This window comes from Ctenopharyngodon idella, chromosome 7, assembly GCF_019924925.1.
Source record: "Ctenopharyngodon idella isolate HZGC_01 chromosome 7, HZGC01, whole genome shotgun sequence".
Taxonomy (NCBI): domain Eukaryota; kingdom Metazoa; phylum Chordata; class Actinopteri; order Cypriniformes; family Xenocyprididae; genus Ctenopharyngodon; species Ctenopharyngodon idella.
In genome coordinates this window covers 34022999-34047909 of record NC_067226.1, presented here as the reverse complement: position 1 = coordinate 34047909, position 24911 = coordinate 34022999, and the positions used below count along the sequence as shown (strand labels likewise).

Genomic DNA, 24911 nt, shown 5'->3' with positions numbered 1-24911 from the left:
TGCTAGGCCTGACTATTTAAGTGACTATATTGTGATTATAAACTAAGCTTCCTTACATCACTGACGTATTCAACTAGAAATGCAAACAGACTATTAATTTTGACAGTGGAAAAGAGCTTTAAGATACAATATACAAATTGTGTTCAGTGCAGTTTTATCATTTTTGCACTTTTTACCTCATTTGCATAATTAATTTAGTGAATCATATACTTAAAAAAAAAATGAAATTAAACAACATTATTATCATCTGACTATACTGACCTTTTTGAATAAGAACAGAAACTTGAACTGAACTGAGAATATGAATTGAAAATTGAGCTGAATAATAACACTATTCACTTTTGTAGAGTTATTGAACTGAATTGAATCAGCATTAAACTAAATTGAGCTGAATAAGGACACTATTGTATAGCTGCTTTACAGCTGAAATTGAAGTAGTTTCATAACTAAATTATGCAACATTAACACTGTTATTTTCCTGTGTAATAACATGCTTAAAACAATTATATTATGTAAGTCATTATATAAATAAATATTACTTCACATGAATTCCCCACAAATTGTAGTGTGGTCCCCTCGTAATTCCTGTTTTAAAGCTTTTAAGGGGCTATATGTAGAATTCAGAAACCCTTGTTTACTTTGCGTAAATAAAGTACAAATTACTTTGTACACGCAGGTCGCATATATGCAACAACATTACTTTATCCACAATGTGGCAATCATGTATTGGGGCGTCGATTCACAAGGTCTTCAAAGAAAAACTGCATAAACAGAACAGACGGGAACGCATGCAAGCTACAGCGACAATGGAGGCCGACATAGACAAGAGATTGTGTGAAGAGGTTAGAAAGTACCCTCATTTGTACAACTCTAGCAAGAAAGAATACAAAGATGTTTACATGGGTTGTAACTCGTGGCGAGAGAGTGCTAAAAATGTGTCGAACGCCTGTGTATTCATACGAGTCAAATGAAGTATACTTTGCAAGGCTTTTCGTTCGACAGTACGCGTACATTGCGCGTACATTAGTGCGTAAAAAAACAAAGTATACCCAGGGCTTTACTCGTTTCACTTTTGGTGTGAATTGGCCTTCACATTTGCCAAAATAGAACTTTATTTTTTTGTCATTAAAAAACAAACAAGCAAGCCCAGCCCAGGTGAGAAAAAGTAACGCAAAAGTAACGTAACTCATTACTTTCCATAAAAAAATTCTGCAGTTTAATTACTTTTTATGTAGTAACGCAGTATTGTAAAGCATTACTTTTAAAAGTAACTTTCCCTACCACTGCTCACACCAAAGTTGTTCGCTTAGAAGTAAAAAGTTGGAAATCCCTTTGCCCCGAACATCCCGACGTCCATGCTGCTGAGAGTGACGTTAATTAGATGAACATATAAATAGTATGTGCTGTGCTTTAACATACAACAAAAATGACAGCGGCAGTTCAGAAAGCAACTGATCATAGCAATATGGATATGTTTGAACCATCTCTGGGATTCACCGGCAACATGTTGACAGATGAGGACATTTCACGAGTTCGCCTGCCCATTCAGTCTGAATGGTTAATGGTAAAACAAACTTGGCTTGCTGTCCTCGAAGGAGGCTCGAACCCGAGGCTCGGCTTGAGTTCTGAGTTAAACCCCCCTATAACAGTGCTGCGTAGAGGGAGAATAATAGAAATAGAGGAGGAGATGGGGAGGAGGAGGGATGCTGGAAGAATTGTCGCTTGGATGACGCAGTGACTGCTGCTTATATACGCTCATAATGATGATTGACAGGACTGAATGTTTAGGCTCCTCCCGAACCTACTTTTGGAACTACATTAAAATTACACTGTTATGATATTTAGTATATTTGAGACTATAGACTATTAAGATCTGGCTATGTGAGAATGTAGTTTGAACGGATCTCTTTTCTTTGCATGACGCACTGACATTACAGTACAGAATGGCTCTTTGGGCATTATCCTGAACATTGTATAAGCATTCATTTCATGTGTCATTGAACAGATAAGAGGCTCTCTGGAGTGTAACCGTCACATCCTTTGGATTTTCTTCACATAAAAATCAGTCTACAGGCTTTCACTGACAACCTAGGAAGTTGGGGGAGGTCTCGTTTAAGTTTGATTACAAACTATTCATACTTGAACAGCAATAAAAAAACGATTAATACATGAAAATTCTTACATATAGCTCCTTTAGGATTTCCAGTGATAAGATCTGCAGTCTATTAACCAATGGTTGGTGATGATTCACCAGAAATATTGGAATCAATATAATCTTTATTGTGGTTGAGAACAGACATTGCATTTTCTCATCAAACAGGACACTGGCGTTTTGTTGGTTTGTCCTTCACATTAATAAAAGATACATTCATGACTTGATTTATATGACTTCAGCTGAGGCACTTGATATCATGCAGTGCAGACTAAAGCTCTCTGCAAATGTGAACACTTCATCAAGGACAACAGACTCAAAAAACATCAGCAAATCAGATTGTAACTGAAAGAGACAGATGCTCTTGTAAAGACAACGTTAAGATAAATGCAACAGTTTATGGGGTTTTTCATCTTTTTTGCCCCACAATTCAGACCAAAAACACGGTAAATGTGAATGCTTCACCAAGTATGCAGTCAAATTGTACAAACTGTACTTGCAGGGGTGGTTACAATAGAGTTAACTGCAAACGTCTGTGCCAATAAACCATAAATAAATATATTTACTAACCTTTGCTCCACAATGACAGTGTAAGAGAAGACTGACAGTAGAAGAAGAAAGTTTCTGTCTGCTATAGCACCCCTTGTGGCAATGCTAAGAATGCAGCTTCGTTTGCGTACAAAATTGAGCTTGCGTATCTAGACGTGTGTTCAGGGCCTTACTCAGATGTGTATTTCATTATTTTATAATATAAAAATATAAATTTGCTCCCTTGTTTCTTATAAATTCAGGATGCACTGGTTTGTGAGTACAGCTGCATCAGGTTGGTATGGTTTGGAAGTGTCTGATTTTGGTCTGATTCTGTGGCTTTGTGTGCTTCTGTTTTGGAGTGATTTCATTTTACTGAACCCCATCCAGGGCAGGAGCAAAAGAGAGGGCGTGGGTGTCATTTCAGGATTCATGCCTTCTTGTTTGATAGAGTTAGATGCAAAGAATTCAAGTTAGTTTCCATAAAGATGCCATCAAAACTTTGAGATCCTCTTTTAATTGTGTGGACTTACACCAGATGACTAGCAGCTTAAATATCCCATAGTGTGTACTGGTTGAAGCATGGTGTTAGTGCTAATCGTCCAAGTGCTGCTCCTCCCAGGTGGACGTGGGAATGGCGCTGTAGGGGTCCATGATGACTTTGGCACAGCGGATGATCATCGCCACCAGCAGCAGACAGAGGAAGGCGATGCATGCCAGGGTCAGACCCTGATCCACGTCCACAAAAGCAGGGTCTGGTGTTGTCTCCTCCATCGCGTCGGTCTGTCCGCATCAGTCCAGGCCTCTGCTACCATCCTGATCACTTATCTGAGGGAGATTGAGAGACAAGTTAAAGTCCAAAAAACTAAGCTGGTTTACATAAAGGATTTTAGGCTCAGTACACCTTAAACTCCAACAACAGCATCTGTGGGCTGTTGTCGAATTACCACAGTTAATATTGCAGTAAAATCTGTATTTGATCTGTTTTTACATTCGTTCTGAGCTATTTTTAGATTGTTTGACTGTGTCAGATAGACATTTTTGGAATTTTGAAAGACTTTTCAGTGGCTCTATGTGGAGTGAGTCTCTAGGAGTCATTTGTGCACATGATTGTAGAACTGTAGAGTTAGGAAACCAACAACCATATTTAGCTTTTATGTGTACATGTTCAAAAAACTACAAACTTGTGATAATAGCCCTAACCTTAGCAATCAAACTTTTTTTAAATGGGCACAATTATCAGCCAATGCTGATAACTTTAAGAGATTTTTTAGGCGAGAATGTAGTTGTTTAGACCTCAGACATGCAATTTATATGTAAACATAGCGCCTATTTGTGAGCTCCAGGCCGTCAGCGAGCGTTCAGCGCTCATGTATCCACAGAGAACAGCTTCATCTCGGCCAGTCCTTCGGGAATTTGCCGCTGGCTCTTATGTAGATAGTGGTTAAACATGAGGTATAATTAGTTTTGGGTATATCACACAGGCAATCTTTGGTCTTAATAATCTATTACTTGTTCCAGAGCTAATAGATTTGGCTTAAGGGCTCTATTAAGATTCATAACTTTATATTTACATTGAAATTAAATCCTGTAATAACTAGAGCGCTGCTTTTGAACGTTTGACTAAACTGTTTGCGTGTGTTTATTTCCTATTTTACGTCTTATACTGTTAGAATAGCTATTGTTGTTCATTTAAATATTATTGTTCAATAAATAATATTTTATATAAATTAAATGCCGTATTTTTTGGAATTGAGAAAAAGTCCATTAGTGATTTTGACTTCAGTGAACGTTACATTAATACGCCATTAGATGGCGGCAAAGACTGTCTTTATGAGTGAGTCAGTCAGTCGCAAAGACTTTTATATTGAAATAGACTGAAACAAGGAAACAAGGACGTTGTTTTTACTTTAAACAATATCTTACAAGAAGCAACTGACAAATGCATTGACTAGCGCTGTCATGGGAAATCCTCTTAAATGTTAAAAGGACAAAGACAAAGATATTGCTTTCCTCAGTGGACATTCAAACTGATTTTGTGATTATGAATATAGGATTGACCTGAAGAATATCAGATGCAGGTAATACACTCGCTCAGGCGATCTCTCTCTCATAATACTCTCATATTATAATGAACTTCAATGAAGCGACTCAACGTTCCTTCGTTACTAGTTATAAAGTGACGTTTCAGAATTAGTAACGGATCTTGGGCTCAACTGTTAAACTGTCAACTTGAGATTTGAATCCATGGCAGAAGGAAGTAGTTCCTCACAAAAGAGGGTTTTTAAAGTCAATCCGTTGTTGTTTCTTATTTATTTACACACTTGTGCCGCCGAACTGTTGTATAAACGCAATATCACACTTGTAGCCGTACAGCCATATCGCACGGCTACTCATGTGATATTGCTCAACCAAAATAATGCTGGGTTTTTTCAGCCCATGTTTGGGTCAAATATGGACAAACCCAACCATTGGGTTTAAAAAATGTAATTTAAAAATTTAAACCAACATTTGGGTTTGTTCATATTTGACCCAAACATGGGTTTAAAAACAACCCAGCATTTTAAGTGTACTGTTTTACTGTATGTTTAATCAAATAAATTCTTTCAAAACATTAAAAAAAAATCTTATATTCATCTTATATTTCATTTATATATCTAACTCTATTCACACATCTAAACTTATTCTACTCTTTGTATTGCATCACTTTTTTATGTTACTCTTTAGGATGTTTCTTCATTTCATCATGTTTTATTCTCTGCTAAACGAATAACTGTAAATGTTTATTTGTCATCTGCTGTTGTACCATAATGTGTTTTATAGTTTGTAATCATGCAGTGTGCTGCATTTATGGAGTTCATGAATCATTGATGAGATCATTAAACAGGTATTATGAATGTGATGTTCAGCCATTATAGCAGCGTATTAGTCATTTAAAAGAAGTGCATATGTTTTGCATGATAAGAGTGCAGACAAAGCACGCATTAGTCATCTCTGTTAGAGGGTCACATTTAATGCATTACAGATTGCTGATGTAACAGCTGATCACTCACTAAACAGCATTAATTCAGAGGCATCATTGAGTGAAGATGCCAAGTACAAATTTATTACGATTTATTTTTCTCTAGATATGAAGACAGGACTATAATCAATTGCTTTTGGATTAGGAGCCGGTTGCATGTCAATATCATTCAGTTTTATTGTCTGCACACAAAAAGGAAACCAATAAAAACTGTGGCTAATGAATTTCTTAGAGGCATTGAGTGTCTTTTAACTGTCCTTTGATTATGACTGGCTGTGAAGTTGATCTGCTACTGGTTACTAACTCTGTTCCATAAACTGTTTAAGGTCACATTGCTCAACAACAGGTGGTAGATGAATATATTTACACAAACATATTTAATATAAAACAAATGCTTTCAGATGGGTGTAGCTTTTTTAAGGGAACATGGTAAATATTTATTTTCATTTGATAATGTCATGTTTTCTAATGATCTCAAGATAATAATAATAAGACCTCTTAGAGATGCTATACACAATTTCATTCAGATATAAGTTAGGAAAGTTTTTTTATGAGGAGACGACTCAAACTTCAAATTCAAACATAAAAAGTTATTTTATTGTGAGGCAACTCTGAGCCCAAATTTACAGATGATTTCAAAGTTTGTAATGTTTTGATTCATCTCAGTTGGTTGGGTTGGTTCGTTGATCAGAACACTTTATTGAAGTTTTTTTCTCATCTCTGTAGAGGAAAAGAATGGGAAAATACTTCTGAAACCAGGACTGCTGAAAAGGTCACTGTTGCGCTTCATTAGTTCTGCAGTTCTGCTGGGTAAAAATGTTCTTTTGTAGACAACAGTACTGAACATGTCCAGACATTGTCTGAAGTCATTTTAAGTGACATTAAGTGAAGTTAATGGGGGAACACTGAAAGGATTTAAACATCACTCTAAGCCCAAAAACTTTACAGTCTCTCTTTGTATATATATCAGACATTTAAATCTGAGTCTTGTTAAAATGTTTATTTTAAATACTTTTCCTTAGATTTCTGCATATTAAGTGTATAGAAAAGGTTTTATCTAGGTTTGTAGATGTTTGTGGATGTTCATATGTAGTGTAGTTGAGTTAAATAATGAGGTATAAACAGTAATGTTCTGCAATGCAGTTCACTCAATGTACAGAACATATCTCATTTATCACAGTGAATATGAGCGCCAAATTCAATATGTGATGCTTCGCTGAGTCTTCACAAGGAGGCATGAGGGTGGATATATCAATATGATGATATAGCGCTATTCCAAACAAAATTAATGACCCCCATTTTAACTCAAAACAGTTTCAATGAACACCAAAAATGGATCAGAAACAGAAAGTACCTTTAACCATACAATACTAAATAGGCTGGTATAAGTAATTTCATATAAAATTAATATTACGGGCAAATAATTATTATGGGGCAGTCATGGCCGAGTGGTTAGAGAGTCTGGGTGTGTGTGTGTGTGTGTGTGTGTGTGTGTTCACTGCTCAATACTAATGTGTGTGCACTAATGGGTTAAATGCAGAGGACAAATTCTGAGTATGGGGTACCATACTTGGCCTTCACTTTAACTTATGTATTTATCATGATATAGAATATTTGTACTGAACAACCTGATATCCTATCAGTCGATACTCCGGCTAATGACATTGTGGAACAGAGGCCTGCTAGTAAGAGCTGAGTAAACTTCACTCCCTTGGCCTCAAGAAACGCACTAGTGACTGACGCTAGAGACTGCGGTTAGTGCGCCCACCTTGTTAGTGTGACTCCTGCTCAGAGTGGGTCGAGTAGGACGGGTTATATATGGTGCCGTGACCCTAGATGGGAGTGAGGTTTAGGGGGGTGAGTGTAACAGAGGCCAGCTAGTAAGAGCTGTGTGAATAAACCTCACTCCCATGGCCTCAAGAGGCGCACTAGCGACTGACAGGTCAAGTAGGACCGGTTATATTTGGTGCCGTGACCCGGATGGGAGTGAGGTTTAGGGTGGTGAGTGTGACGGAGACCAGCTAGTAAGAGCTGTGCAAGTAAACCTCATTCCCCTGGTCTCGAGAGACGCATCAGCGACTGACGCTAGAGGCTGAGGTCTTCACTGTCCTTGTTAGAGCACCCACCTCCCATTCTGGAGACGGCGGTTCGAATCCTGCTTGGAGCAGGTCGAGTAGGACCGGTTACATTTGGTGCCATGACCCAGATGGAAGTGAGTGTAATGGACGCCAGCTAGTAAGAGCTGTGTGAGTAAACCTCACTTCCCTGACCTCAAGAGACGCACTAGCGACTGATGGGTCGAATAGGACCGGTTAAATTTGGTGCTGTGACCCGGATGGGAGTGAGGTTTAGGGTGGTGAGTGTAACGGAGGCCAACTAGTAAGAGCTGTGTGAGTAAACCTCACTCCCCTGGCCTCAAGAGAAGCGCTAACGACTGACGTTAGATGACGATTGATGTTTTCACTGTCCTTGTTAGTGCACCCACCTCCCATACCGGAGACGGAGGTTCGAATCCTGCTCGGAGCAGGTCTAGTTGGACCGGTTATATTTGGTGTCGTGACCCAGATGGGAGTGAGGTTTAGGGGGGTGAGTGTAACGGAGGCCAGCTAGTAAGAGATGTGTGAGTAAACCTCACTCCCCTGACCTCAAGAGACGCGCTAGCAACTGACGCTAGAGGTTGCGGTCTTTAGTGTACTTGTTAGTACACACACCTCCCTTGCCGGAGACGCCAGTTCGAATCCCACTCGAAGTGGTGCAAGTAGAACCGGAGGGGTTACAATTGCATTACCCAAAAGGCCATACTTCATTCAGTTTGTATTCTTTGAGCAATGCTCTCTTTTTCAACACAACACTTTTCAGCTGTGTCTGTTTTTCCCATGACCACCACCAATACCATGACCCACGGTCCGGAGGCAGACCCTTAGCACTATTTAAATAAAATCTACTTTAACAATGATGCAAACTTCCAATCTGAGAGGCCTTGTGTGGAACACAACACACATTCCACCTCTGTCAGCAGGTTTTTTGGATTATCCCCGCTTTCATCAAGCCCACAAGCCCTTTCACGTCTTTGGTGAGGTCTGGTCTTTAAGCGGACATGCTGTTTGGGAACAGTAATTAGTGTTCACTCAAGGACGCAGCAACAGTAACCGTGGCAACGGTATTAGCAATTTAATGGAGAATTACAGCTGTCCCCTCTAACCAGGATACACGCAGAAAAAAACCTTTCATCTCTAAATTAACCCGAGTGTGGACACACTCTGTGGCTTCAAAAAAGACTCACCAAATCATTTCGAAACCGCTTTGTTTGGGGGGAAGAACGCAAACACAGACAGTATGAAATTAAAAGTGTCTGCTCAGAGATTATCTCCAATAACCAGCTAGCAATTTTATCCATTTATCTATCTGGTCCTTTTCTGAAGCGGTCATGTTTGAAAGGAGATGAAAAGCTGATAAATTGGTTTACATTTTTGTGTTTCCTACTGAGTCTCTCACTGAGTTTCTCACTGGCAATTCTTGACAAGATAATTAATAAACACTTTCAATATAGTGCATCAAGCAGCTCTGAGAATATATCAAACAGAATAAGGCAAACTCTAGTCTGATTAATTAAAAGCCAAAAGGAGACAACACAGAAAACACAGCTGAGTCACTGAAAGCAGCTCATATAGAGGACTGCAGGAGTCCTAAAACCCAGAAATGAGCATTTTTGCACTTCATACAAATGCCTGAAATAGGTCTGTGGTTAAAACAAGCTCAAGATATTTTCTATGTATTTCATTCTACGGCATAAAATACATCAAGTAATACCTCACCCGTGATTTTTCAAAGTTTTTACATGGTTGATAACAAGTGGCTAAATTGGACTACAGAGGTTGTCGGGGACATTAAACATCATCATTGCAAACTGGTAAACTCATCTACTCTCTAGTCCGCTTTCACAGCTTCATTGTGTTTATAATCACACTCTTGCAAACTATTCTAACTCAAAGTTTCCAACTTGTAGATTTCAAATAAAGATTGAAAAGTTGTCAAAGTTTAATGTTGTTGACATTAAAGTCGTGCATACACGGTGAATATATTTTCACCTTACTTTGAAGCCTAACTTAAGCTTTTTACTTCTGGTGATTGTATTTATAGGCTTTAAAATTCATATAAATAGTAAAATAAATAAAAATCCTATTGGTTTTGGATGAAGGAACCCGGTTGAAGCTAATTATCACTTCTTCAGCGCTCTATTAACACAGAACCTGATTTCACCAAGTGCAACATGTTCTTGGATCGACATCTTTGTTGATTCTGGAACAACATTTCCAATCAATCAGATTTGAGGGAAAGTTCACAGTTGATGTCAAGTTTAGGCTTACAACCAGGGTTAGGTTCTTCTACATCAGTGTTATTCACCTATAATTTTCCTCTGATTTTAGTGATAACTTATGGGTAAGGTTAGGTTTAGAGGATATGGTTAGGACAAAATTTTCAGACAGGAATGTTGTTCCAGGATCAAAAAAAAAATATGTTGACCCAGGAACGCATCTAACTCTGAAAAATCAGGACGTGACTCTATTAACAGTCTGGAAGTTAAAGGGCGTTTCACAGACAGAAAGCTGCATGTCATCAAGCGCAGCCGAAGGCCGTCTCAGTTTGAAGGATCCTTTGAAGGTAGCCTTAGTTTTGCGTCCTTCATTCAGCTCATTTCGAAGGATGCATCCAGTATATTCTTCGCGTCCTTCAGTCACTCACAATCCTTTGCATACATTACAATTCACGGAAAAGAACTGATGGAAAACAAGTCGGCACTGAGCTTGTCTGAGTTCATTATGAAATGTAAGACAAGAATAATGTTTTCAGAGATAAAGGCATACATATTATCTTTTGTTTTGGTGTTAATTAATCACAAAACTGCCAATAGTGTAAGCCACTGGGAGACCACAGACAGCTGTATTGCATTAATAGAAAGCCAGTTAATATAAAGATTTTGGTAACAATTTACAATAAGGTTCATTAGTTAACATTAGTTAACTACATTAGTTAATATGAACTAATAATGAACTGCACTTCTACAGCATTTATTCATCTTTGTTAATGTTAACATTTAACCAATACATTATTAAAAGGCAAAAATTAACAAAACATCTGTTTGGTTTTGATTATCATCTCTATCCTATAGAGATGATAATCATTTTAAGGTTTTTAGATTTATGAGGTAAATAACAAACGGAGTGGATGGATTTTTACCACAGTAGGGTGGATGTGTACACACACAAATATGTTCAAAACAATATAAAAGTGAATTTTGTATAATAGGTCCCCTTTAAAAATCTCATATTTAAAAATCTCAAAGCATATATTTTAGCATGAAACAACAATGCTAAAGATTTTAATTGACTTGCAACATTAAGGTCTGAGAGTTATTAGTTATTATAAATGCTAATGCATTGCAATCCGTTAAAGAAATCTAACATGGCAGTCTAACTTTTGGCCAAAATACCATAATTTCTTCAGTTCTAATTAAAAATGTAAAATTGTGCTCTGAAACTCTAGGGCAAGTATGTGAATGCAAGCACTACTAGTTATACTACTAATGAAATATGTCAGGCCGCAATTCATAATGCAACGTAAAGCAAGTATTAGCATAAACTGTTCATCTTCAGTCAGTTTTCTCTTTCACTACTGTCATATCAGAACAACTGAAGAGAGTCTGAAGAGAATCTTGCTGAACAAGCAAGTTAACGTTAGTTAAACGGTCAACATATTACAAACATTATGTCACAGACATTATCACCACGGTAACGCAAGAGAGCATGTGAGTGTATTCAGTGCACACTTATAATGTGTTGGTCAAGCATCAGCTATCTGATTGTGTATTTTCATCCAGAATGTTTCTGCTCTTAGTTGAATCTGTAGTATTGTACAGACATGTTTTGGTGATTAAAGGGTCCAAAAGCTGTCGCTGGAGATAAATTATTTTCTCTGCCGTTATCATTTAAGCTGTGATAGTGTGTGACATTTGCAGTATTTTGATAATTGCATGCTGTGATTAACGACTGAGAGTGTTAAACTGTCGAAGCTGGGATGGGAGATAACGGGAGTGTGTGTGTGTGTGTGTGTGTGTGTGTGTGTGTGTTTGAGGCAGAAACTACAGTGTCACTCAGGCCTGACATGAAGAACAACTCAATTTACGAGTGACTAGAGGGGAAAATACATTCTTGGACCTCTTTAGACTTGTATTTGAGCCTTTGTGTTGGAGTGTGTTGCATTGTGCAAAAAACGGAAGCTAGCAGATAATAATATCATTTATCATGGCAAGGGATTGGAATCCGAGGGAATTTATCCATTATCATTCTGATTCAGATTAAACTTTTCCATTTTTTAACATTTAAGAAGCCTTATAACAATTCCATTGTCATTTTTTTTATTTTGGGGAAAATTGACTCCAATTTTTAGTCCTAAGTGTCCTGAAAAAAAAAAAAAAACTATAAATAATAATATACAATAAACAATAGGAACAAGCAGCAAGTGTCACAAACTTTAAGTGCATATAAACTAATTTGAGGCTGATTCATGAGTCTTTCTGACTGATTCAAGAAAAATAATTAGTTTATAAGAGTCGTTTGTGAATCAGACTGCACAGGTCATGTTTTTTGGTTCCTGTTGTGTCGATCATGCAGAGAAAACATTGCAATGTAATGTTGTGAATAGGAGTGGGCAATATTTCATGATATGAGAAATTTCATTTCATGATAACGATATATCACAATAAAGGTATTTTGTGTTATCTTATCTAATTTCTGTTATTAAAAATAAGAAAAAGAAGCAAATTACAAACAATAGGACAAATGCAATATAACAAAAAAATGAATTAAACAAGTTTTTCAGGTACAATAGGTTTTTTAAAATATAGTTAGAATTAGTACAGAAATTTAATAATCAAATGTAAAAAAAAAAAAAAAAAAAAAAAAAACTATATATATATATATATATATAGATTGCATGGTCTTCACAATGAATTAAATATAAATTTACTCCTATTAAAGCTAAAAAAGTTATTCAGTCAAGAGCAGTAAGTTGTTTTCCTTTTTGATTGATTCACATTAATGAGGTTTATTAGGCTGCTGTCACTTGTAAGACCAAACGCACAGATTCATTATACTGATACACATCCGGTTTACACACAACTGTTTACTTTCACACAGACGTAACCGGGGCTGCGTTCCACTCCACTTTTGGACACACACTCAAGAACTTCCCTAGCCACTTCCCCTCAGGTGAATCCCTGCCACCATTCTGAAGTGCGTTCCACTTCGTGAAGTGGACAAAGGAAGTTTATGGATGCTCCCTCGCTCCCTCCAAAGCAGATTCCATGTGATCCGATTCTGTCAGTAGTGGGCGTTCATGCAACGACATAGTCAAGTCAAGTCAAGTCACCTTTATTTATATAGTGCTTTTTACAATGTAGATTGTGTCAAAGCAGCTTTACATTGATAACTGGTACATTATTTGGCTGCACAGCAGCTCTTAAAGAATAGTGTCAATGCAGGCAGATCAAAGCACTGTTGAATATCAAATGTCAAGTCAAGTGTCCCCAACTAAGCAAGCCGCAGCGGCAAGGAACCCAAACTCCATCAGGTGACATCAGGTGGCAGACAAGTGGCAAATAGGTGTTTAAATGGAGAAAAAAATCTTGGGAGAAACCAGGCTTAGTCGGGGGGCCAGTTCTCCTCTGGCCAACAGTGCTTCGTTACGATTCAGGTAGCTATCATAAGTCCGACAGGATCGCAACATTCAAAGTATGACATAGTCAACAAGACTGAGGGAAGTTCGTGAGAGAAGGGCATAAAAAACCCGAGCTGGAACGCAGCCCGGGTTTGTTTACTTGGACACTCCACACGATGGGCGTTTGGACATAATTGCATGTGTATTCAACCATTCAAGATGTGAAAGAGAACTGAATTCACGATCGCATGCTGAGAGACGCGACATTTCTGTGCGTGCGCTTACGCTGTGTGTCAGTCAGCACATGCACCTCATCCAGTTCTTTTTCACTGCTCATTGTGCTTTATAACACTTTTTTTAACATTGAGCATGTCCCAAATTCGCAATCTCGTTCTGAGAGAGGCAACTTCCTGCTCGCACTTTGGCAGTGTGCCATTCACCACGAGCACCGCACCAAGTTCCTTTTTTTAGCATATATTGCACTTATAAGATAACTCTTTTTAAAGGGTTAGTTCACCCAAAAATGAAATTTCTGTCATTAATTACTCACATTCATGTCATTCCACACCCATAAGACCTTCATTCATCTTCAGAACACAAATTAAGATATTTTTGATGAAATCTGAGAGCTCTCTGACTTGTCCATGGACAGCAATATAACCAACACTTTCAAGGTCCAGAAAGGTACTAAAGACATCGTTAAAACAGTCATGTGACTGCAGTGGTTCAACCTTAATGTGATGAAGCGACGAGAATACATTTTGTGCAAAAATAACGACTGTATTCAACAATCTCGTCTCTTCTGTGCCATTCTCATACGTTGTTTACATCCAGTGCTTCTGTGTTCTACGTCAGAACGCTGACTCATTATTGGCCGGCTCCTGCGTCAGAATCACACGCATGCTGCTCAGGTGATCAGCTTTGGCCAATACTGAGCCGGCATTCGGACGTAAACACGAAAGCTTTCACTGTACTTACAGCATGAACTACGTAAGTATAAAAAGAGATAGAAGAGATTGAGATTGTTGAATAAAAGTTATTTTTGTTTTGTTTTTGCACACAAAAAAAATTCTTGTCGCTTCATCACATTAGGTTGAACCACTGCAGTCACATGACTGTTTTAACAATGTCTTTAGTACCTTTCTGGACCTTGAAAGTGTTGATTATATTGCTGTCTATGGACGAGTCAGAGAGCTCATCAAAAATATCATAATTTTTGTTCTGAAGATGAACGAAGGTGTTATGGGTGGGGAACGACATGAGGGTAAGTAATAAATGACAGAAATTTTCATTTTTGGGTGAACTAACCCTTTAACATTAGGCACGTCCCGCTCTTTATATACTCATTCATGCATTTGATCACTTGATCATTGATCAGTGTGGATTCAGTCATGCTGCAGGAAACACTAAGTATTTTAATAGTGTACCATGTGCGTTGGCAGCAGAATACAGACGTTCAGAACTATTAATCAAACTGAAAGTCATGGAAATCATTCGGTTCCAGTATTTTTTAACAAATGCAACTGGTTTTCAGTTCCCAGCTGTAATCACGGCCATCTGTCAGAGATGAAGAGCAGAGACAGCGCATCTGTTGGGGCCGATGCTGCAGCATGAATACACACTCACACTTTCTTTACGGTGGTTTGTTCATCAGCTCTGGACACTACAGTGCTGTTTGATGGAGATTAGAGTCCTTTCACGCAGAGAAGCAGTTCTGTTTGTTAGTGCGTTTGCATTTAACTCCAGGGAACAATCCTCTTGCTATACCTCTCACTTTCCCCTTTCACCCTCTCCTTTTCCTCTTTATAATGGTCAATCTTCTCTCTCGCTCTATTCCCACTTGTTTCTCCTTCACATTCTCTAGTCTTGCCACGTGATCTGTCTGTCTTTTAAAAGAACTGCATCCTCGTGTTGTTCCAAACTCATTTATTTTTCATGTCGAACACAATAGGAGAATTTTTACAGAGCTAGTGCTTCTATTATGTTAAAATTCTGCGTCCGATAGTTATGTCACGGGTCAAATTTCACACTATGGAAAACAACAATAACAACAAAAATCAGGTTAAACAGTGAACCTTTCACATTAATAAATCACACATTACCAAAAAATGAAAACATATGCTTTTTAGCAACAGTTTAAAGACATTTGTTTTTCACAAAATGTAAATATTATTAACTGTATGTTAAATACTTTTTATTTAAATTTAAAAATTTATTTTGATTTAAAAAACTGTTTTTGCTTTCCTAAAGCTCAAACAGTAGAGCATGACGCTAGCAACACCAATGCTGGCATGTTCATGAGCCAACATAAGAAATAGTCACACATTTTCAGGAAAAAAGTTGCGGGTCAAATTGACCTGGAACATAAAATAAGGGTTTGAACAATGTTCCTGGTTCATCCGTGTCGACAGCCGTGCATGTGAACACGCTCAGGATGCACTAAAACAGTCAACATAAGATGTAAGACACAATCGAACACTGATCTCTAACACTTCCCAGCATCCGATCGTTTGATTTCACGTGTTCCTCTGGATCAGTGATTAGGGGCGAGTGGGGTGAAGTGAGGAATCCAGCCAAATAGCTTTAAATCAATTCCTCCACAGTCCCAGTGGCAATAAGCCCACATGAGTTCATTTGTTCGTACTTTCTCCTTCTCATCAGGACAAGTACTGTTCTTCTGACACAGAGAAGCCTACAAATCAAATAAACGGCTTCATATTAGTGCCAAATAGATGTATAATATAACATAATTTCTGAGTGAATTCCCAGGCTGATGATGGGATTTATATGCTGATTTGTCACTGATTCAAGTCATTTTAGGTCTAAGGAAATATTTAGCTAAATGTTGCTATTATAACCTGTTTATTAGGGTTTGTTGTGTTTTTTTGAGCTACATTTAATATAATCTTCTTAATTGAGATCAGGTTCATTCATTTAAAAAATCCTAATTGTTTTTATACCAGAAAATACTGTTAAGGAGTTCAGGGTTGGTAAGATTTTTTAAATCTTTTTAAAAGAAGTCTCTTCTGACCAAGGCTGTATTTATTGAATCAAAAATACATTAAAAACACTATTATTGTAAAATATTTTTACAATTTAAAATAACTGTTTTCTATGTGATTATATAGTAAAATGTAATTTATTCCTGTGATCAAAGCTGAATTTTCAGCATCATTACTCCAGTCTTCAGTGTCACATGATCCTTCAGAAATCATTCTAATATGATGATTTGCTGCTCAAGAAACATTTATGATTATTATCAATGTTGAAAACAGTTGAGCTGCTCAATATTTTTGGAGAAAATAGGATAATTTGAATAGAAAGTTCAAAAGAACAGCATTTATTTCAAATAGAGATCTTTTGTAACATTACAAATGTCTTTAGTGTCACTTTTGATCAATTAAACGCATCTTTTCTGAATAAAAGTGTTAATTTCTTTAAAAAAAAAAAAAAAAAAAACTTTTGAAAGGTGTCTTATGTTTAAAAAGATTTTAGGTAGCTGAAATGTAGACATCTACTTTTATTAGTAGCTTGTTTTATCAGTAGTATATAAGTGGTATCTTATAGCATCTACTTTTATTAGTAGCCGAGAAGCGTACTTGCATTCACTTCTACTTACACAGTGAGTCAATAGTATGTTTTAGACATTATTTTGCACAAAGTGTTACTGTTTGTGTGTTTTTTATTGTTTAGTTGTGGCACAAAATAGTTTACATTTCCAGTAAAGCACACACACTATATTTTAATTATAGTTTGTTTAAGTAATTTATTATGTCCTTTTGTCATTCTTATTTCAAGTATTTAAATTTAGCTATTTTTGTTTTGTTATATATATATACTTTTATAGTGAAACTATAGGCTACACTGTAAAAAAAAAAAAAAAAAAAAAGAATCTAAAGAATCTAATCTAAATTGTGGCAAGAGATTACAAGCAATATTATTAATTAAATCCAACATATAAGAATTGAGTTAGAATTAATCAAATTAATTCCTTAAAAGTCAACCATTTAAAATGTGTAAAATTAGCAAACACCATTACAAAAACCACAAACTGACATTAAAAGCAAAGAGTCAAACTTGCCAACTAAACGAAACACTGATCACCATAATGGTGATCAAACATTTTCAATAAAATCAACATCGACATCTAAACCTCTGTTAATTCATGTGTTTCTCTTTCCTTCAGTGATTCTGCTTGTTATCATCAGGTGTCTTCAATGTTGGCAATAAAAAAATAAAGAGTTCTTAATTCATCTTTGATGTATGTCAGATATTTTACTTAAATTTTACTCGTTTTAAATGGTTGGCATTTAAGGAATTAATTTGATTATTTCTAACTCAATTATATGAATTTTGCTTGTAATCTGTTGCCAAAATTATATGGAGTAGATATAGCATATTACAGTGTAAGTTACCTGGTTGCTATAAAATTTTGAGTTCAGTGAAATTAAAAATTTGAGTTAATACAATGAAGGCGATTGGTTTAATCAACAGAAACTCAAAATATTATGTTATCTGAACCACATTAATTACTGAAGTTGATTTGACAAAAGAAAAAATGTGATAAATCATGAAAATAATTTTTTACAGTGTTTAGTATTTCCAATTTGTCCATATATTTCATGTGTACGTCATAATATCAGTATAATACCCATGTCATTATACAAATTTGTGTCCTCATAAATCACAAAAACGCACACGCACACACACACACACACACACACACACACACACACACACACGCACACAATTATAGGCGTGTTTCCAGGAGAGCATTGGTCAATGTCACATCTGTTCCACATATTGTTTATTCCAAATAAATCACAGCAACTTACGCCAATATTAATGCGTTTAATCATTTCTAAATAGCAGATGGAGTCTGATACAGATCCTCCCGATGCCAGTCCAACTGATTCATCCATTATTAAAGCTGCGGTAGGGTTTTCTGCATCCACCAAACAGAAAAGACCTTTTTTCACACTTCTGGAAAGTAGAAAGCTGCCATGCTGCCTTATATTGGTCATATTGTCATCTAAATGACCTGCCTCCGTTTCCAGTCATTGCAGGGATGTCAAAACAATGTAAAAACTGGTTTCATGCTATTCGACTTGATGAAAACACACATTTTATGGCTTCAAGAGCGTGTAAGCGGCAATTCATTTTTAGGGAAATGTAAGTGCAATGACAAGCTACAGAAAAGTTTATCGTGTTCTTCAAACTATGGCATGCTTATTGATTTATGAAAAACAAATCTGTCCATTGTTAAAAAAAAATATGTTGGGCTATTTCAATTCGGATGTGACAGCTCATGGATTGGGAATAAATGTGACCCTGGACCACAAAACCAGTCATGAATTGCACGGGTATATTTGTAGCAATAGCCAACAATACATTGTATGTGTCAAAATGATCAATTTTTCTTTTATGCCAAAAATCATTAGGATAGTAAAGATCATGTTCCATGAAGATATTTTGTAAATTTCCTATTGTAACTATATCAAAAATGTATTTTTGTGAGGGGATATGCATTGCTAAGGACTTCATTTGGACAACTTTAAAGGTGGTTTTCTCAATATTTTGATATTTTTTTATTTTTTTTTAGATTCCAGATTTTCAAATAGTTGTATCTCGAACAAATATTGTCCTAACAAACCATACATCAATGGAAAGCTTATTTATTCAGCGTTCAGATGATGTATAAAGCTCAATTTTAAAAAATTGATTCTATATTTATATAGTTTTGTGGTCCAGGGTCACAAATATCGGGCCCAAGATGTTAAAGGTTTGTCTGGTTTGCATGGCTCTTTTTGCCCCTGCTGGTAGAAGCTGGAATAGCACACTCTTTCTCAGCAGCTATACAAAGAAAAATGCAAGCAACATAAGCCACTAATATTTCATTATATTACTGTAGATGTTTTCTAGTGACATATTTTGTTTAAGAGGCTCTTAAAAGCATGAAGTGGGCTTTTATTTTCATTAACTGCCATTAAGATGAAAGAGAATGCTAACATGTCTTTCCAGAAAGGCTATTTAAGGTTGTTTAAACAAACACTTTCAGTTTACTGCTCTCATTCTTCATATACATTATATATATATATATATATATATATATATATATATATATATATATATATATATATATATATTATCTCTCTCTCTCTTTCTCCAACCTTTATCTTCAGGTCTCTCCGGCAGGATAGTTCATATCTTGGTGCCCAGAAAATATTCCTCAAATTAATTTCCTGTATGACCTCCATCCACCCCAATAAACCTCAGGTCCTCACTGGAGAGTTTAAAGCTCAATTTCCATTTTATCATCAGCTCTAAAGTCTGCTGACTGTGAGGGTCTTCACTTCCACAGCTTTAAAAGACTCGCAGGTTTATTTTGAGGACAATAGATCTGATTTAATATTTCCTATGAGATTATTAGGAAAACCCTTTTAAAAGTGAGAGTACAAAAGAAAGGGAGCAACACTTTGATCCGCAGGGTAAATAGTGAAGGTAAAAATGATTAAGCTATGGTTTAATAAATCATATTCGTCATGATTCCAGGCACAAATCGATGAAGTGTGTTTGCCAGTATAATCTTTCATCTTTAATAGTCTGGCACCAACACACATTCTCTATGAGGAACGTTCTTGTCATTATAGGCTCGCTGAAAACTGCAAGAAAATGGTGCTTTGTTGTGGTTATTTCATGGAGTAACAGAGTAAATGTTTCATATTAGCAGTTTCCCTCAGTGTAATTTTTCTGTGACCATTAAGTCTCGTAAAGACTGTGACATTAGATTATTATTGGATTGTGAAACGTGTGTTTTTATGACAGGTGTTGGAGGTGAGGAGTTGAAAGAACGTCAGCCGAAAAGGAAAGTAATTTCAGAGGCAGAAAAACTTCTGTAGGATTTTTAAGGACAAAACATTTCATTCCCTTAAATAATGTGTGTACATTTTGATTTCATGACAGGGTTATTATAGTTAACTTAAACTAAAACTAAAATCATAACACATTTTTGTTGTTGTTGTTGTTGCTTGAAATACAATAAATGTTAACTGAAATATTATAAAATAAAAAACTGCCAAGGCAGCATTTCTCATTTTTATTTAGTTTAACTTGACGTACTAAAATAACGAAAACTAAAACTAAAATAAGAATTTAAAAAAAACTATATAGACATATGTTCTTTTTTAAATTTTAAATGACAAAAACACACAAAAAATAACTAAAACTTAACTTAATGAGGACCTATAATGCCCCTTTCACAAGATGTAATATGTCTCTGGTGTCTCTAGAATGTGTCTGTGAAGTTTCAGCTCAAAATACCCCACAGATCATTTATTATAGCTTGTCAAATTCGCCCCTATTTGGGTGTGAGCAAAAACATGCCATTTTGTGTCCCTTTAAATGCAAATGAGCTGCTGCTCCCGGCCCCCTTTCCAGAAGAGGGCGGAGCTTTAACAGCTCACGCTTCAGTCGCTCAACAACAACAAAGCTGGAGAATCTCACGCAGCCAAAATGAGGATTGTCAGTAACGGTGTTCAGCCTTACATTGTTCAAACCGGAGTCGACACTGATGCAGAGACTCAGGAAGAAGTTACAACTTTTAGAATGAAACTGGACGTTTCTGAATGGTTAGTGGATACATTTATGTATTATGTATTATGTTGCTGTGGAGTTGATTCAACTCATCCACTAGCATGTGCCGTCATGTTAATCTTTTGTGCAAAACCCGTATGGACGCTCATTATGCATAGCGTACCTGTTTGCCAAACAGAGCCATACACACCAGGCTAACGTTTATGATTGCTATCAAATGCTGTCAATGGTCTAATATATTTTTCAAAATATCTCTTGGACTCTAATTAGTGTTCTGTGCTCGTCTGTGCAGCCAACGACAGAACAGTTAGCATGCTTTGCTCGAACTTTTGACATGGTGTTAGAACTGGTACATTATTTACGCTTGCGAAAACAAAATGGCGGCGCCGTGGGTGGAAACATACAGATTAAAGGGCGATAATATTATAATAAGATCCCTCTTCCTACGTCACAAGGGAAGCGAAATCTGAACGGCTCGTTTTTTTGACATGCTTGCAGAGAAAGATTTACCAGAACAAGATACTGGGATGTCCTTTTTCATGTTTTCTGGGTTGGTAGATGCACCGGGTCACGATTATAGCACTCAAACACGGAAAAAGTCAGATTTTCATGATATGTCTCCTTTAAATTAAAATGAAAATGGGTAATATACAAATAAAAATTAATTTAAAATATTCATAAAAACTGTAATAGTATCTCAATGATACTAAAATAACACCGTTTCATGATGATTTTAATAGCGTATATAATTAATTATCTAATCTAATTATCTAAGATATGCTTTTAGAAAATGTATTAATATGTAATGTGTTAATGTATTCATCAAAAAATATAAATATATATTCAGTATGTATGTATCGTGTATGTATATATGTGTGTGTGTACATGAAATGCAACTTTCATTTGATTAATAACTTCGAGCTGCAGTATAACGGTCTACTGTAGATGTGTTTTTGTTTTCTCAGCACATTTTCAGCTTGTCACTCATGTGTTTCTGTGCTGTATGTGATAATTAATACAGCACACCTTGAAATGTTGACAGTCGCCTGAGAGAATCAGTCATATAGAAAATGATTACAGTGATTCAGATTCTGCTTGATCATGCAGGACTGACTTTAGATATGAATCAAGAGCTGCGATTAGAGACACGCTTCTGCAGCTTCCCGTTACCATCGTTACAGTGCTATTAAAATATTTAAATTGAGAAAATCTTCATCATAATAAAGTCAGAATGTTGCAGGCGCTCTGACTTATTTTTAAGGCCAGGAACGATATGTGATTAAAGCATATAATAATGTTCAAGATATTTTAAAGATTCATTCTTTCAAATCTGTCATACCATTTTATATTTCAAAACTAGTGTAATAAATGCCCTCAAAATCAGAGCCATGATTAAATCAGTTAGCATGTATTCTTATTAACTATCAAACCAACAACCAAAATATAAAATAGACAATACAGAAGATTAAATTCAAAGGCATCAAAACTTTAGACAGGAGAAGAAACAGCCAATAAAATCACATTTATACCTCCAAATCACTGTAAATTTCTTGCAGTCACAGCTCTTTTTCTCAGACAGAAAGATATTATTATGAATAACTTCTCTGTGCTTTAAGAAATTTAAAGCGTTACAGTTGCCTCTGGTCTGACTGAACTTTTTTTTTTTACAGCGATTGCATGAAAGACTGAACGATTCACAGACAAAAGCATCGCAGTAGGGCTTTCAATCCCCGTCTTAAAGATTGCAAAAACTTTCTGTATTCCCTCAGCCGCGAAAGACTCGAATTAAATAAAAATGAGATGAAGTCGACACTCCTCAACATCATTATCCAGCTGTAAACTGGTAAAAGTGATCAAACCGCCTCACATTCAGTGAAACATGCAACAATTATTAGGATCTCGTACAGGAACAAGACAAAAGACACTGAGACTGGGCTCTCCGTTCGGGCTCCCCAGGGCGGATGAGAGGGATCGGGTGCCTGGCAGAGCAGCAGAGAGATGTGACAGGAGGAGAGAAAGGACATGGACCTACCTGAACTCACATCCCGTGGAGCAGAAAGTGTGGATGAAGTGTTTCTTGATGCATGCTGCAGAGCGGCTGACACTGAGGCAGTGATGTTGCTGCAGCTCAGCGCTCACTCGTACTGCATTGCTTCTTAAAACAGACTGAGAAAGAGAGAGAGAAAGAGAGAGAGAGAAAGAGAGAGAGAGTGTGTGTGTATGTGTAAGAGCACGAATGTTTAGAAATTGAAGTGAGGGACTCACACTCCACATCCATCTATCTATCTATCTATCTATCTATCTATCTATCTATCTATCTATCTGTCTAACTGTCTAACTGTCTGTCTGCCTGTCTGTCTGTCTGTCCATCCACCCATCCAAGGTAGTTTATTAAATGTAAAAAAAATATTATGTGCAAAATATTACAGTTTTTCTCAGTCTCTTTGGTACATTTCTTAAATCATCCTTAAGATTTGCAAACCAGCAAGTGCAAGACTTGGTCAGTTTTTTCAGATATAAACTATGGCTACAATTTTGATGACAATGACTGAAAATGCACAATACTGCATTTTATCTCTGTGGCATATTTAAATTTCAACAGTACAAATGTACACATTACTCTATGTGGGATATTGATTGATTGAAAGAGACTGGACATGATTCACAGTTACACTTTCATTGTCTGTCTGCTGTCTGTCAACAAATTACTGTACAATGTCATTGTGATATAAACAAAAAGACAAGACTATATGTATATACTGTACACACACACGCACAGACTGTGCAAGTGTGTGTGTTTGTGTGTTACATTATGTCTCTATAAAGTATATTTACTGTATAAGGTAAAATGCAAGTGGACTTATTATGTGGAGGTTGAACAAGTAGTTTTGAGAATTTCAATTATAATCTGAGAAATGCACCAAAGTGACTGAGAAAAACTGTAATATACAAATATATATATATTTTTCCCTCATCCCATCGGCTCCCCCTTGGTCGTCACACCACTTCCTCCACAGACTTACGAGCCGTCCGCTGCGCTCCATCCCTTCACCCCTTCGGCTGCAGCAGGTTCCTTCTTCCCGCCGGCTTTGCAGTTTGTCCTCGGTCACACCAGCATCACCCCAGTCCTCGGACACTCTGGCTCCACCTATGGTACTCGTGGTGACATGGCCTGTGTCTCCTGCACCAGCGATGCCGCTCAGCTCCATCGACCCTCGGTCTGCACCTGTTTCTCTGCCCTGTTTTGGATTACTGCCTGTTTGGATTAAACTCCGTATTGGAGTCTTTGTCTGTCTGTCTGCCTGCAATGCACACCAGCACTGTGACAGATGACCGGACTGCCCCAAATGGACGATAGGGCCAGAATAATCATCCTGGCTCAGGAGAGCCAAATTGTTTTTTTATTTGTTAAAGACTTTTGTTGCCTGGCCATCACAAGCTCCCTCGACGGCTAGACCCTGAAGACCTTGTTCCAGATCGGGGCTACCTTCAACCACCCCGTCGACCTCCCAGACACCACAGGACTGGACTGGAGGGAAACCATCATTAGGTGTCTGGAGAGCATTGCGTCCCATTTCAGAGCCAGACCCAGAGCACGTTTCATCCCGTAAGACCACAGATAAATCACGTGAGCCCCTCACAGATCAAGAGGCACCACCTGCTGCAATGAGTGAGTCAGAGCCCATGGACAATAGGACAGAGCTTGTCATCGCCCTGGAAGTGGAGCCCCAGTGTGGATCTGACCAGGGAAGTGAGCCCGCAACACCAGCGGCCGAGGGAATGAAGACTGAGGACTGGCTGAGGGACTTTAATGAGGACTTGACAGCACTGACTGTGTCATTCTGACTGTGATCTTGTCAAGCTTTGTGTCACCATCACCACAGAGCTCAGCCAGTCTTC

General features: G+C 37.1%; 1 protein-coding gene across 1 annotated transcript; it reads right to left on the bottom strand.

Annotated features, from left to right (window-relative positions):
• Nucleotides 1–2259: 2259 nt before the first annotated feature.
• Nucleotides 2260–23225, bottom strand: LOC127516767 (cortexin domain-containing 1). Its single transcript, XM_051901625.1, has 2 exons — nt 23044–23225; nt 2260–3508 (listed from the first exon to the last, which is right to left on the bottom strand). The coding sequence occupies exon 2, from the start codon at nt 3452–3454 to the stop codon at nt 3275–3277; it is 180 nt and encodes a 59-aa protein (XP_051757585.1). The 5' UTR covers nt 3455–3508; nt 23044–23225; the 3' UTR covers nt 2260–3274.
• Between the last annotated feature and the right edge of the window lie 1686 nt (nt 23226–24911).